The sequence below is a fragment of the Notamacropus eugenii genome, chromosome 4 (genome assembly GCF_028372415.1).
Source record: "Notamacropus eugenii isolate mMacEug1 chromosome 4, mMacEug1.pri_v2, whole genome shotgun sequence".
NCBI lineage: Eukaryota > Metazoa > Chordata > Mammalia > Diprotodontia > Macropodidae > Notamacropus > Notamacropus eugenii.
The window spans coordinates 417,138,468-417,155,310 of NC_092875.1; the positions used below are offsets into that span (position 1 = coordinate 417,138,468).

The 16,843-nt window shown below is 37.6% G+C and overlaps 1 protein-coding gene across 5 annotated transcripts in view; it reads right to left on the reverse strand.

Annotated features, from left to right (window-relative positions):
* The window catches only part of GHR (growth hormone receptor), a 253,968-nt gene that overhangs the window by 8,955 nt on the left and 228,170 nt on the right, over positions 1-16,843 (reverse strand). For all 5 annotated transcript variants that reach the window (XM_072605726.1, XM_072605728.1, XM_072605727.1 and 2 more), the window contains 4 exons: positions 12,122-12,282; positions 8,299-8,477; positions 3,746-3,926; positions 688-778 (listed from right to left, as the gene is read on the reverse strand). In XM_072605726.1, the coding sequence (XP_072461827.1) occupies positions 688-778; positions 3,746-3,926; positions 8,299-8,477; positions 12,122-12,282 (612 nt within the window). The remainder of the gene's footprint in view (positions 1-687; positions 779-3,745; positions 3,927-8,298; positions 8,478-12,121; positions 12,283-16,843) is intronic.

Here is a 16,843-nt window from a genome sequence, read left to right on the forward strand (position 1 = left end):
CTTTCTACCTCTCTAAGGTTTTGTCCTGGATACATGAAGGAGAATGTGAAGAGTGGTATATGATAGTTATAATTAAAATAATTTAAGTCCAGACTCCACTTTATCTGACATATCAAGAATATTAGGGCTAAAATGTTTATTTTTTAAATTTGTTTGTTGCCTGCTTTATATCTCTTCTTTACTCCATATGTATTTAAACACAAGGTCAGACCAGACAAGAACTCATTGATAGCCTGGTGGCTTAGCATACTTTTACAGGATATATACCTGTGATTTTGCAGTACAGTTTCATTATTTTGTTTGAACTAGAATTTGAAAAAAGAGTAAAGGATCTGAAGCTAAGAAATGAGCAGACAAGACCTCCAAAATGACTTTACCAGGCAGACACAAATCAGTGTGTGTAGACATATATATTCTAGGAATATAATTTGTAATTCTTAAAGAATTTGTAGCCAAGGATTATGGAGTCTAAACCAGTAAACAACCAATGGTATGTGGAGCAGGCCAAACTTGTCATGAATATGGAACTACGTATAAAGTTAAACTGGATTTTGTTTTTCATTTTCACTTACAATTTTTGGGGAAATCTAACAAGAAACATAAACTGGATAAGGAATGGAAGTCTAATAGCTCCATTGACAAAAAATAACAACAAACACCTTTTAAAGAAGACTGTTTCAAACCTACCTTTGTTGTTTAGAAAGTATGAACACAAATAACACCACTGTCAGCCCAAATATTCCAAAGATAATAATCAAGAACCATGGGAACTGGAAATCTGAAATGCAAAATAAAAAATCACTAAGGTTTGAGTCTTTGAAGAGAAATCTAGATTTAATGCTTTCCTTCTAATAATTTCCAGTTATTATTCACTGAGTGAAGTCAGGAGCCATTTTATCTGGAAACTGAGAGAAACCACAAACATTGGTGCTGTCCTAGAAGAGTATCTCTGCTCACTTAACAACAATCACGATAGCGAACGTTTATATAGTGCTTACTATGTACCAGGCACCACAAGCACTTTATAGTTATTATCTCACTCAATCCTCACAACAACCCTGTAAAGTAGCTACTATTGTGATCCTTCTTTTACAGATGAGGAAACTGAGGCAATAGGTTAAGGACCTTGCCCAAGGTCACCCAGCTAATAAGTCTCTGAGGCAAGATTTGAATTCAGGTCTTCCTGACTCCAGGCCTAGCACTCTTTCCACTGCACCACCTACCTGCCCAAGTCATCAAAAGTAGTTCAAGATTTACTCATTCAGCACACAAAAACTGTTTTGCTCCTTTATAAAACTATGTTATAAAACTTTATACAACTACGAAGTAATTTCATAGATTGTTGGTATTTATTTTTCAATGCTTTAGCCCATGTGAAACCAATATGGGTATGTCATTAAAGTAAAAACAATCCTTTAGAGATTCTCAATAATTTTTAAGAGTGCAAAGGGGTCCACAGAACAAGAAGTTTGAGAACTATTGATATATATTAGTGAAATCCCATGCCTAGTCTCTCTCCCTCTACACAGGATCAATACTTTAATTCTTCAAGAGATTTTGTTGGTTTGTGTTGGTTTTCTCCATCGTGATTCTTCTGTGACTTGGTAGATGGTCTTTGGAAGTGGTGGCAAAAAAACTCATCACCCTCTGAATAATCATTTTCAAGCTTACGCAGGTCTTCTGAAAACAGATGTACAGTCTATGGCTCCCAGCTGCTAGTGGCTTTGTCTCTGAGATGATCTTTATCTACTGTGTGTGTGTGTGTGTGTGATATAAACACATATATGTATGTATTATTTGTATGTTCCCAGTTATTTACATGTTGTCTCCTCCACTGGAATATAAGCTCCTTGAGGGCAAGGACTATTTTTACCTTTGTGCCTCTAGAGCTTAGTACAGTGCCTAGAACATAGTAGCTGTTTAATAAACATTTGACTGACTGTATTCAAAGCCTTTCCAACTTGATAAAGTAGATGAGTTTGTATTCTTCTAGCATAGCCTTTGAAAATATTGAATTCACTTCCTAGAATGGGGCTTTGGAGGACTAGAGGTGCCATATGTGGGATAAAATCCTATTACGTATAGTATCAAATACTACTCAAAGTAAGTGGGCCATAGGCTGAGGTTTAGAATCACTTTTGTTACACAGATTTTTCACTTTAATGGCATTTTAAAATGGGATTCCACTTGTATATCCCATATGAAAGATGACAGTTAACTTCTCTGTAGCCTGCAGTATGTCGACTGAAATATTTCCTGAATGTCCACATTATCCTAAAGATATTCCAGGTAGCTAAAAACCAATCTCATTTTTAAAGATATTTAAAGAAGGAAACTTCATGAACTCTCTTAAAAGGTAATTAACAATCATAGCATATATAGAGCTTGAAGGGTTGAAACTACTTTAAACATATTAACTGACTTGTTTAATTATTTAATTCCATTAAGAAATTCTTCCTTTCCTATGTAAATAAGGTAAATCCTTTATGCTTCTAGTTAACATACACTTCTTTAGTCCACCAGGGAAACAGGCAATAGTTAAAGGATTTTGGAGTGATGACTAGCCACACAATATTAATGGTTGACATTTAAAGAACACAAAATAGAATACTAGAATATTGTCTCACTTGTCAATAGCATATTACTTAATCTGGTTAGTCTTTACAGGACCACTTTAATAGCTTGGTGCTTCTCTTTTTTCCCTTCCCTCCTCCCCATGCCTTTTCCATCTTGTTATCCATTGGAGAAAAATGTTATTTCTCTATTGATCTACAGGAGTTCCAGAGGCTCTAGTTTGTTTAGAAGCCGACTAATATTTTATGGAGCATTTTTTAAAAGTCAAAACTTTCAATAATCCCTTCTGGCCACAATGACTACTATTAAGCCTCAGAACTTCAAGTGCCAAGTGGGCAGCATGAGTACTGTTTCCTTATTTTATTATTTATTTATAAAAATATTTATAAAAATTTTATAGTAAAAATACACATAAAACATTTATATTCATTTATAATACATTTCCCTCTTCCGGGGAAATGTTACATAAAGCATTTCACTGAACTCCCCAAATTTATCCAAGGTACATTATCTGGACCTGACTCGTATTTCATATTCTCTTCCCAAGTATATATCCTTATTTCAATGGGTGAAATAAAATGAATCTCATATGAATCTCATCCTTATAAGTCTTTGAGTGCTGCCCTTTCCTCATCTTTGTGACCCTTCTATAAATTTTCTCTCTAAGTGCTTCACAATTTTTTTTTTTTTAGAACTGGAGCTCAGAACTGACCATAGAAATGATGTGAATAAAATTGAGAAAAATAGGGCAATTTTTGGATGATTCCTTCATGCTATATTCCTATTGATTCGTTTGGTCCATATGCCTGACTCTGGAGTCATAAGGCTTCTGAAAGGGATAAATATTTCTCATCCCATCCCAGTATTGGGCTAATCAGAAATTAGAGGAAAACCATATCAGTGGCCCTAAGGGAGAAAGCTTTATTGAGAGACATTATCAACTATCCATAAAGATCTAGAACTCAATCTCTTCCCCTTGTCTTTGGAAAGCCATGAAGGACATAATCTGGAAGTCAATTTCCCTTCCTTTTCACCTAAGCAGGTCTGCCTTGAACAGAAAGGTAAGAGAGACAATTTCCCTCCTTACAATCTGTGTCCCGATGTGTTTCTGCTCTTGGTAACAGAGAAATGAGTGGTATGTGTAGACAAATGCCATTTTGGTTTTAATTACCATTGATTTTCTCTTCACAATCATTTATAAAAGGGCTCATCTGGGGAAATGTTACATAAAGTATTTCACTGAACTCCCCAAATTTATCCGAGGTACGTTGTCTGGATCTGACTCGTATTTCATATTCTCTATCCAACCTCAAGGAGTACACTGGGACAGATGTGGAGCGTACGAGTTCCATCTACAAAGACAAAAACATCACCAACAATTTTCTGGTTAAAAAAAGCTGACATATGATGGTAAACTCTAGAAGCTTCTCAGAAAAAATGTCATGGATAGTCATGTGATGATATTTGCTTCATTTTACACAGTACGTATACTCTAGAAAAGTTTTGAGCAGGCAATGTATTTGTCTTAAGTTCCATGTATGATTATGCTGGAATTATCTTACAAAGTTATTAATATTGTTTCTAGTTAATGAGAATAGCTTGTTACTTAAGAAAATCCCATGGTGAGGCTTTTGATAAAGCAGAGAATCCTCCTGGAAGGTGGTATGGCTTTTGTGTAAGCTCTTGCATCTACAAGTCAGGTTTTCTGAACCTCAGTTTGAGTTTTTGATGTGTCATTAAGATGATCATTGGATGCCTATTAGCTGTTAGCAGAGCACTAGGAGAGACTCTTTTGGGGACGCCCTTTAAAGTATGTTTGCATCAAGGCGGTGGGGCAATTAAAGAGGGAACAGATAAGACCATATAAAATAGAAACATATGTCCACATGTAAAAGCCAACCAACATACAGAGTTTATGACTGCAGAGGGGACATTCAGAATCATGAAAATTACAAAGAACCATGAACTACAGGCCTAGAAAGAACTTTCAGATGAGGTCACTGTACTGTTAGCATTGCTTAATTGTTTTACTTTGTTAAAGAGAGCTCTCATGGGCAGTAGTAATCTAGAAATATTTGTAACGCAAAAACAAAACGTCAATAAAACTTAAAAAAGGAAAAAAAAGATGTCATCTGGTCCTCAATTCCAATCACTAAGAATTCAATAAAACTTAAGAAAGGAAAAAAAAAAAGATGTCATCTGGTCCTCAATTCCAATCACTAAGAATTCAATAAAACTTAAAAAAGGAAAAGAAAAAGATGTCATCTGGGCCTCAATTCCAATCACTAAGAATTCACTAAGGGCTTTTTTGTTTCTCCAAAGGCTTAGAGCTACCTGGAAAGACAATTCTGTACGCTATAAAAATATTTAGAAGAAGGTCTCTGGTTTCCCTAAGTAAGGCAGATAGCCCTCAAGGTCAGCATTTTCCCATCATCTCTTTGAGGTGAGGATGACGTGATGCTGTTTGGATTGAGAAGAAGGCCTTTTTAAAAGATATTGCTCTTTAAGAGGCAAACCAAACTAGGGATGATTTCTCCCCAAGTCAAATATTCAAAGCAGATATTCAATATGTGCTTTTCATATATTTGTGGGCAGAACACTATGTGCCTGTTTATAGAAAATGTGGGGCACTCAATTTTTCAACACCGTGGATTTTTCACATAAATAAAATTTCCATAATTTGTTTTATTAAGTCAAAAGTTGGACTCAGAGACTTCTAAAACACATTTCCCTTTCACCTCAGAATGTTTCCACTTGAAAAGTATTTATTTTTCTCATATTTACATGGAGTGGCTTGACTTCTTTTAATTCAATCAAATTCAATTAAACAAGCATTTTTAAGTCCCTACTATGTGCAAGGCACTACTCTAGAGGCTGGGAATACAAAAATAGGAAAAAATAATCCCTATCCACAAGGACTTTTCCCATTTTATATACTTCAATATATGTAATAAATACATCCCTGAATAGTTTTCTGGTAAGCCAAAATTATATGTATCAAATCCACTGTCTTTTGAGTTGCAATTTTTAAAAATATGTTTCTATCCTTGGAACCTTGAGTATTGTTTTTTTCTGATTACCCACAATGGATTCTTTTATTTTTTAACCACCATAACCCTTTTGAGATTTCACCAGTAAGAATATTGCCAGTCTTTCCCTCATTTCCCCTGCACCCAACACTTTTGTTCTCTCTTCGTTCCCTCCTATTCTCCTTTTGTATTCTGTCTTCCTCTTTCTGGTTAGCTGCCCACCACTGACTTCTATTTTCTTTGGATGTGATCTATTTCCTTTTATATATCCACTCCCATGCATTCCGCTGTTTCCTACTTTTTCCTGCCCTTTAGCTTAATTTTTTTCCAGACATAAAGCAACCCAAACTCAGCTACTGGTTTAGATGCAGAGATAGACAGGATAGAAATGTCAAACTGTACAAAGCGGCTCTGTGAATATCTTTTGTTCAGTGCTGTATAAGGCATATCCACCAGTTGCCACACACTGTCAGAAGACTGGGATTCTTTTGCTAATGCTGCATTAGGGAACCTTGGGCAAGTCTTTTAACTGCTATGAACTTCAATTTCCTCATCTGTAAAAAAGAGACAGTAAAATTACTTGCTCTACCTAAGTCAGAGTTGATGTGAGGTAAGTAAACTACAAAATGCTATCTATATGATTATGATATGTTATTAAATTTATTTAGACATTTCAAATATTCATATTATTTTTAGCAGGCATTATAACAGAATAACTACAAGGTCACTAAAATCATCTCTAAATGCATTTTTAAAATGCATTATTTTAAAAGCAGAGTTTTCAGATTCATCATTGTAATATAACATTTATAGTTTTAAAATTTGCAAAGTGCTTTGCAAACATAGTTGTGCAGTCATTTTTCATTCATTTCTGACTTCGTGACCCCATTTGGGGTTTTCTCGGCAAAGATACTGGAGTGGTTTGCCATTTCCTTCTCTAGTTCATTTTATAGATGAAGAAACTGAGGCAGACAGAGTTAAGTGACTTGCCCAGGGTCACACAACATATCTGAGGATGGATTTGAACTCAGGTCTTCCTGATTCCAGGCCTGGACCTCTATCCACTGAGCTACCTAACTTACAAACATAACCTGATACTAATCCTGTGAGATGGATACCTTCTCCCCTTCATAGATGAAGAAACAGAGAAACTAAAGGAGGGACTAAGTGATTTTCTCAGCATCTCAAAACTATTAAGTATTAGAAGTGATATTTGAACCCAGGACTTCCTGACCTACGTTCAGTATTCGACTCATGGTGCCATGCTTCCTGTAAAATGGTGGCCCTCCTAAGTCACTTCTCACCAGAGTCTTTGCTCACTCAGCCCTCTTCTCATCACTGTTCTACTCCAGTTCATGTTCTAATATAGCATGTAACACAACTTTCTGTCATAGCTAGAGTTGACAGCTTAACCAAAATGGAGGAAATCTAGAAAACAAAGCCCAGGAAGGCCGCATTGTAATACTCTGAAAGCTTCTCACAGTCCACATTTCTGCCAGTGACAGAGCTGGCACAGTTACCAGTGGTTCACCAGAGTGGACAGTACTCGGTGCCTCAAGATTCTGAGGGAGATACAATGCCAGAAAGCTGGATATACTTTGAAGATGGGCCAGAAACAACTTGGCTAGGTCAGGCCTGCGGTTAGGCTGCTTTGGAGTTAGACAGACACTGAAATAAGCACGATTATCTTGTTTTTCTTCTAGTTCTGCACCATGTGGAGTTTATCTAAGTGCTGAGTTCCCACGGACTTGGCAATGAGAGTCTTTGTGGGGGTTCGGAATGAGACAGGCAACCAGTGCTATATTTGCTCACACAAGGACCCCTTTTGCCTGGTTATCCCTCCCAAGGGAACATATCTTTCTGAAATGGCTTGAAGAGGGTGTGCTTCCTCTGGGATACCCCTCCTAGAACTTGTATTAGGCGGTTCTCAAGAGCTGTAATTAGATGCAAGTGGGACTACTGGGGCTCCAGCCTTCCCCATGTTTAGGCATATTCCCAAACAGAACTGCAATGGGGCACTACAGCAGCATTGTATGGGAGTGGGGTTGGGGGAAATCCTTTTCCTTCCCTTCCTCCTCGTCTTTAATGTAAACTCACAGACAGTTTCACTCCAATCCCCCACAGAAACAGGAGTGTCTCATTAAGTGAAGGGATGAAATGTCTCATTTTACCCAGAGCTCTAGTGCCAGGATTCCCAGGCTGGAGTACCCCTACAATCCTCTGCCCCACTCTGGGGTATAAGAGGCTTGTTAAAGAGATATAGGGAAGAATAGACAAATAATTATATTAGCCTGTTTAACTTAATCAATCGATTCTATTTCTTATGCTGACATGGATACAAACTCTAGAATCTCTCTTTCTTATTATTAAATGGGGAGTATGGATAGGTTTACTGAAAGCCAAGTAGCATGGGGATCAAGAAGGTTTGGGAACATGTGGTCCAGGGCCCAGTAGCATTGAAGCAAGGTAAAAGGCAGATACGGCACTAGGATTAAGGCTAAGAGTCCAGATAAAAGCTAAACCTTGAACCTGGTTCTCCTGACTTCAACCCCAGAACTCTTGTCCCTGTAGAGGGCAGTCCTCCTTCCCTTTCTCCCATCAGGAACTAGAATGTTACTGGAAATGAAAGATGTGTTTAAAGTGAAAAGTATTGAAGCCAACGCATTTATACTGAGGAGCTATATTCACGTCTTACCTTTTTCCACTGGGTGTCATTGATTTCTTTGTACTGAAGCTCATACTCCAAGAGGATCCATCCTTTCTGAACATCTGCATTGGGAGGTGGCCCCCATCTCACCTGGATGTCGGCATGGATCCCCGTTAGGCTGGTGTTCAGCAAAGTCCAGTTGAGACCAATGGGTGGATCTGGTTGGACTGTTTATTCATTTCAACAGCGTGTTAATGAATATGTACAGAAATGCTATTTTGTATTAATTGTCGTATTAAGCATTAATTACTTGTATTAATACAATATTCACTTCTGATGAACTCCAAGCACAGTTTCATTGTACACTTGCTGAATCCTTTCAATATTCCCATTTAAAAAAATGTTTTTATTTATTGATGGCCTGCCTCTGTTTTAATTTTGCTTCTGTTGAAGACATTCACAGAAACTTTCCTTTTGAGTTTAAAAACTGACCTGAAACTTTTTGGAAGATGAGTGAAAGCATCTTGTATCTATAATTCTGACTTTTTCTTTAGCTCTGATGATAGTCATACTTTGGAGCATTATTGAGGAATTCTGAATAAAAGTAAGGGAAAGCAATTTGATCTAGAACCAAGATTAAATAAAACTCATCTTCAGATATAATGAGAGTATGAAGGTCATTGTGATTTTCTCTATGTGTAGGAAATTAAACTGATCTCTGAGAGACACAACATTATGTGATCTCTATACTCAACCTACCATCTGTGTAATTGGAGAATTGGTACTGATACACCTGTATATCTTCAGTTATGTTTTTCTGTAGTTTCCTGCCTACTGGGCCACAACATAGGCATTGGTAGCTTTGTCAGAGTTGAGAAACAGCAGCTGGGATGTAGAAGCCAAGCCACATCAAATTATTTGACATTTTGTACCTGATCATGCCATTAAAAAAGATATTTTTCAAGACCTTGGTCCTTAGTATTAGGGGCTTTGGAAATAATAACTTGTTTATTCAAAATAATATTTGCTCTTTAAAAATCTGTTATAATTTTATCCATGGAAATAACAGTAAGAATGATGCATTACCAGCTACCTTGTTGCTGCACTCTAAGAACAAATGGATCGTTCCATACAACTTGCATCTGAAATCTCTTCTCTGGGTAGTCTCCCTCTTCTAGAATATGACCTCTGTAAAAGTAGGGACTGTATTGTTTTTCCATTTGTATCCCCAGCTTTTAGCACAGTGCTTTACAAATAGTAAGTACTTAATAAAGGCTTTTCATTTATTCATTAGTTCATTCATAAATCCACAGAAACTGAAACAACTTGTATTTCCTGGATGCATCAGAGAGAAGATAATGACATGTTGTTAGGGACCTTTATTGCCTGACTGAAAAGACAGGGGTCAAAGGGGAGGGTCCTTAACTGTGACTTTCTCTTTCACTTGTTTAACAATAGGTTTCTCTGTTGTGCTGTAGTGAAGACTGTAGTCTGTTATTTTGCACTCTTCCATGACATGAACACACTAGTAACTGTACTTTTTGAGGACAGAAGACCAGAATCCACTGGCTATATTTTGCACGTGAAAGTCCTATTCTATGCCTACACAACTACTCATCTGGGTCACAGACTGCTTCCTCATCTGTAAAATAAGGGGTTTTGATGAAATGATTTCCAAGATCTTTTCCAACTCTAAATCCTAGGATATCATGAGACAAGGGAATGAGATGCTCAGTAGAAGGGAATTTCCTAGACAACTGATGTGTGCCCTTTGAACCCTTCCCATTAGAAAAAAATTACCCATTTCAATAGAAATCTTCCCAAACCATATTACATACTTCCCTGCCTCTCCAGAGGCCACTGTCACTGCAATATAACTTTCTTTCTTGATGGTTTGGAGTTACTATCCCAAACATAAACTGATGTGGTATATAGCCTCATTCTCCCCTCATCAATAAAATAGGGAGGATGAGGTAGATGTTCTTTAAGGTCTCTTCTAGACCTGACCATCTAGAATTCCAACTGTGCATTAAACGATACCCTTCAAGGCCTATTTGCTCCTATAACAAATCACCTCTAGACTATCATATTTTTTGAATTGTTATATACGAGGTTTTGTTTTGTCAAAGTTTAATTACTTGTTATTAGATTCTTGTTGTTTTCTTTGTAGCAGTCATCAATCTGCTGGGATTGGGAACCTACCTATAATCATTAAAATCTTGTACAAACTGTTGGTGGAGTTGTAAACTGGTTCAACCCTTCTGGAAAGCAATTTGGAACTATGCCCAAAAGGCTATAAAACTATGCATACCCTTTGACCCAGCAATACCACTATTAGGCTTGTATCTTAGAAATCTAAGAACAAGGAAAAGGAACATATGCGCAAAAATATATCTATAGTGGCTCCTTTTGTGGTGCAAACATTTAGAATTTATGGGATGCCAATCAGTAGGGGAATGTCTGAACAAGCTATGGCAGATGATTGTGACAGAATACTACCATGTTGTAAGAAATGATGAGCAGGATGCTGGGAAAACTTACACGAACTCTGGCAAGGTGAAGTGAGCAAAACCTGGAGAACAGTGCACACAGTAACAGCATGTTGTATGAAAATCAACTATAATTACTTTAATATTCTCAGCAATACACTGATTGAAGACAATTTTGAAGATTTATGATGAAAAATGCTATTCACCTTAAATGACAGAACTGATGGAGTTTGAAGGCAGATTGAAGCATATTTTTAACTTTATTTTTCTTGCGTTTTTGGTCTGTTTTCTTTTGCAACATAGTAATGCAAAAAAAGTTTTGCAAGATACACTTGTATAACCTATATTAAATCTCATGCCTTCTCAATGAGGGGGGAGGAGGGAGGGAGAAAATTTGGAAATGAAAGATTTGGAAATCAAATAAAAGAAAAAGAATGTTAAATTTTTGTTTCCATGTAATTAATAAAAAATTAAAGAACCAGAAAAATGAAATAATGCAAAATAAGTGTAACTCCCCTCCCCCCATTTGAGCAACTGGAAGCTTTTCTGTAGAGTGCATCAACCTTAGTGTTTACATTTTGAAATGTCCTAGGGCTATTCAGAAGCCCCCTTTTTCCTTTTCCCCCTTTCCTCAAGATACTTGTGGCTACTAGATAAGTGAATGCCAGGCTATAATAACAATTTCTGGCATTTATACAATGCTTTAATATTTGCAAAACACTTTATATAGGTTAACTCATTTGATCTTCACAACAACCCTGGGAGATAAATCAGATTAAAAAAACCCAACTTTCTTCTTTTTGCTTATTCCAATGCCAAATAATCATCTTGATTTAGTTTTTTCACTTAATTGGCCAAAAGGATTGATTGTTTTGGTCTTATATAAACATGACTTTAAGCTCATTTTGGCTCTTCCCCGAATGAGAACATAAAATTTTGGAATAGCTATGTAATATTGTCCATAATAAACAAAATCTAGCCTTTTGTTCCATCTTCCATTAAAATGGTACAAAAGCCAATACATTTCAGTTGATATGGATTATACTATAAGAGCCATAAATCATCATGGGGACCTCAAGAGTCCATCTGCTCTGTCTCCTTGCTACTATCTCCCTAAGGAAAGATTCTACAGTCTTTTCTCTTCCTATTCCATGTAAGGAACCTAAGTCCCTCCTACTCCCTTAACTCCCCTTCCTTTTGCTCTTTCATTAGGAAGATATGTTGGCTGCCAATTCTGCAAAATAACTTTCCACATGTTTATGAAGTATCATTGTTAGTTTTTTCTCAGTCACTTTCATGGGGCATTTCCATTTAATCATTTCAGGGACTTACAAAATCAGAGTGTCAAACCATGTCAAGCAAAACACAAACCTGAGATTTACCTATTTCATCAACAGTGAAGCATCTTTTCTCCAACTCATGACTAATATTTCTTAGCTTGATACAATAGGGTGTCCAAATGGAGGTATATGATGTATTGAAATAACAGCTGTTTTCTCCAGCAGAGACATAATCAGGGCATTCTTTCCACTCTTCGTCAATCCTGAAATGAAGAGATAATGGATGAATTGTTTCGGCAGCCATGCTCCGACTGAAATGGAAGTGGGATGCATCAGGGGTCAGATTAAACAGTGCTCATTCTAACTTAAATGACATATGGTGAAGTGCTCTAAAATGGGGTCTGGATCTATGGATCGCAAAGTCAGAGTCACAAGGGACTTTCAGAACTTATTTCACACTCTTTTACCTGAGTGATCTCTAAAACAAACCCAATGAGAAGAAGACAGTTTGTCTTCTTTAGAAGTCTCTAGAGCAGGAGGTTCCATGACCTCACTTGACAAACTAGAGCGCTTATTTTTTATCTGGAACTTTTTCCATATGTGTTACAACTCCAGACAACTCTTACAGAAATTTAATTCAGTTTCCTCATATTTACTTTGCATATTACATAGCTAGGAAGTATCTGAGGTAGGATTTGAACCCGGGTATTTCTAATTCCAAGTCTAAGTCCATCCCTCTGTCCCCTACTCTGATAGACGGTCAGCTCTTTGACAGTAGGGGCTATTTCAACTTTGTTTATTTATCCTTAACTCCAAGTAGAGCAGCCGGCACATAGTAGGCGCTTCAGAGTATTTCCTAATGAATGAATGAGTTCTGTCCCCAGAAGAGGTGGAGAATGACTAGTCACTGTCCTCTATAAAATGAACTTTTAAATCCATAAAGGCATTTCTCATGTCTCTTTCTAAATGAAGTCATCTCAATGGTGGTAGAATCTCACTGTTATTATTTCCTATTCTTGTTATCGTTGCTGAGTCATTTCAGTTGTGTCAAACTCTTCATGACCTCATTTTTTCTTTTTGTGACCCCCATTTCTTGGCAAAGATACTGAAGTGATTTGCCATTTCCTTCTCCAGTTCAATTTACAGATGAGGAAACTGAGGCAAACAGGGTTAAGTGACTTGCCCAGAGTCACATAGCTGGTAAACTCAGGAAGATAAATCTTCACTCTATCCACTGCACCACCTAGCTGAGACTCATAAGCAGAGCTGGGCTCAAGGATTGGCAAGGTAGACAGCAGCCTTGTATAATTGTATATACACATAAGAGTGTGTGCATGCGGGGGTGTTGGCTGGCACATATTACTTTGTAATAGAAGCACATTTAAAAAATAATCATATCTTTTTTCATCACTTTTATTTCTGAATGTGTACATCCCTTCTGTTATCCATATTAAAATCACTTATAGGAAATTTGCTTTTTTTTTGATGCCTTTCCCCCAACCCCTCCAAACACAATGTCACAGGCCTATACAGGTTCTCAATAAACTTAGGCATACAGAGAATGCTTTTCTCTGTCTACTATACTGTATGACCCTACCTGAGATACACAGAGTTTTGGTGCCAGACAATTGACTTCTTCATTGCAAATATGTACTTTGTGATAACTCACATCTGACAGTGTATCTGTATTATGTAAATGACTTCTTTTTTCAAAACAAAATATTAATGGACGACTGGTAATATCAGAGGTTGACTGAGTGATTTTCACATTTAGAGTAGCTGGCACTAAGAAGGTGTTCTAACAGAATGTTCCAGGTTCAAGGTGTCTGTGTTAGTGTTGGTATGATGAGGTCAGTGTCTACCTCATTTTTGGCTATTTTTGCTTGTTAATTCTTCCACTGATTAGTTTGCTCTCCTAAGTCAGCACAGTCAAACAGGGCATTTAGAAAGAACCCTGATCATTCAGGGAACGCTGGTATAGAAACCCCAAAACTCAAAGTCAAAGGCTGATTTTTTCTGGCTTTCATACAAGACAAGGATTAACATGACAGAAAAGGGATGGGGAGGGGAAAGAGAAGAAAACTTAGCAGTTATTTACAGAGCTTCCAGAGAGGAGGATGGGGAGAGAAGAGGAGTGGAGGGAAAGTCAGTCAACAAGTATTTATTAAGTCCTTACCATGTGCAAGGCACTGTGCTACATGCTGGGAATATAAGGAAAGGCTAAAGCAGGCTTTGCCTCATGGTACTCACGTTCCAGTGAATGAGACATATATTTTTGGACATGGCTAATGAACACTAATAGGGGAATTAGTTTTGCTGGGTTTACAAGTGATTTGTTATGAAGATTTTCCTTTTTTTTATTGTCTAGTTGGGGAGAGGCAGTAGGAAGGAGAGATAATAAATACTTGTAAATAAGAAATAAATTACAAGAAATTCCTTAAAACCACAACAAAAATACAAGTTGTAGCTGTTACTTGTTGATGTAGCCCTAGCTTTTAGCCCTTGATCACTGAACTCAGGGGAGGGGGCAGGCCCAGAAGACCATGTGGCTGGTGTTCAAGGGCAGCGACCAAATTGGTGACACCCACTCCAGCCCTAGTCCCAGCCCTGACTACCTATCCCTGCCCACCCCTTAGTCACAGAAAAGGATGGCTTCTTTGATTGCCAACAATTAGTACCATCAAATAATTTGAAATAGGCTGGAGACTCAAGGAATAATTATTTCATACGGACATTTTATTAGTTTTTGGGGGAATGATACAACTTTAGAGCTAACAGTTATATTGTTTATACTACAGCACATGAGGCTGCATCAAAGATCCATGCAAACAAAAAAGGTGGCCGTCATGGAAAGAGGGATAACGGATGGATGGAACCAGTGCTGCCCTGGCAGAACTTCGTAAAGCCTCTAGTGGGTTGGAAGATGTGTGGGAAGACATGGGCAAAAATCAAAGAAGACAAGAGGGCATAAGCAGGCTGTGATTTGTCAATAAAGGCATGGTTCCATAAAAATAATAGTACACAATTCTTTTTGCCCCTGATGGGGGTTGTCAGGAACAAAATACACAGACCCTGCAATTAAAAAAGATCCCTCTGACCCTGGGATTATAGAAAACATTTTTCTTCCCCCATAATGTAAATAATCATGTACAGTTAATTCCAGGATAAAAAAAGAAAAACAAGAAAATCAGCTGAATTGAATCCATGTGCTATGGCAGTTTCCCTATCAGTGTAATTTACCCACAAATAGCTAGTTAATTATTTCTAATAATCAAATAAATGGGGATATACATTTTAAATAATAAAAAAAAACTTCCCCACTAGGTCTTTATGGGCTCAGGAAGGTTACTGGATACAGTTTAAGAAAAGAACATACAAAAGTTTTCACAGATACTACGATATTCTCTATACTGTTATAAAAATGAACAATCTCTCACAGAACAGAAACACGTCTCAGGTGGGAGGATGAATGGGTGGGGAATTCAAACTATATTTACCACAGGCAAGGAGGTCAGTACTTTAGGGAGTGCTGTTTCCCTGGCCTGGGGCCATGGGGCTCTGTGCTCCTCTGCACCAGCCTGTATTAGAACTGAGACACCCACAAACATAAAAACAAAGATCAGGAGGAGAATTTGTTAGGGAAAGTATGTCTATATATGTATGTATGTGTGTATGTGTATGTATGTATGTGTGTATGTATGTATGTATGTATCTGTATATAAATATATCCATGCTTAATTGTAGCATTCTTGTGGGGGCCGTGGGTAGGAAGGGAGAAAGAGAAAAAGATCAAAGTAAAAAATGCAAGTAGAGAAGAGAAGAAAACTCACAAGGAAGCAAAGAAAAGATGGACAGCTCTCAATACAGCTTTATTATATAGGCTTTCTTGAAATGGAAACTTACTGCTATTATTCTGCTGTGCACATGACATACTTTTTTCTCTTCTTTGTATTTAAGTTATAGTATTTAAGTGTAAAATAAAAAGAAAAAAGAAGGCGGAGAACGAGGAGAAGGAGGAGAAGAAGGAGAAGGAAGAGAAGGAGAAGAAGGAAGAGGATAAGAAAAAGAAAAAGAAGAAGAGGAAGAAGGAGAAGGAGGAGGAGGAGAAGGAGAAAGAGAAGAAGATGGAGGAGGAGGAGAAGAAGAACTGCAGCCTAGCCTTAATATAAGGATAATTACGCTTCAGAGGCTTGTCTCAATAAGTCTTGGGCTCAAGACAAACCCCAAACAACAGCAGAACAGGTTCCATGCCACATATATCAAATGCTGTGAGGTGGTGCTAAAAGACTTCTCTTTGGTGTCTCTGACAAAAACTGTCTCACTAACTCTTCCACCATTAGGACATTCCTCATTTATTCATGGTATCCCCCAAAAGATACTGAGTGGCACAAGTACCATGATGGATACACAGTTGCTGCTGTCAGGGCATCTCAGAGAGGGTACACAGCTCATCTGGGCCCTCACTATTGTTTGATGAGCCTTTCACTCTCCCTTTGCTGACCCCCTTTCATTTTCCACAGTGACTATTCCAAAGCCTTTTTCAAGAGCCTGACTTGTGTATTCATAACTGTTCTTTCCTCCTCATACATAACAAGTGATAATCTAGTATTTTATTGAGAAGATTACAATCATCCGACAGAAGCCCCGCCCCCTACGTGCCTCGAACAACTTCTGAGTGTCATCAACCATGCTCTCCTTCTTTCATCTGGCCACAGATGAAAAGGAGAAACCCTGCTCCTTGGCAAGGATGCTTTTGCTCTCATGTCCTCCCACCTCTTGTAGGACCTTGCTCTAGCACTGGTTCTCTTTCTCTCATGTATCTTT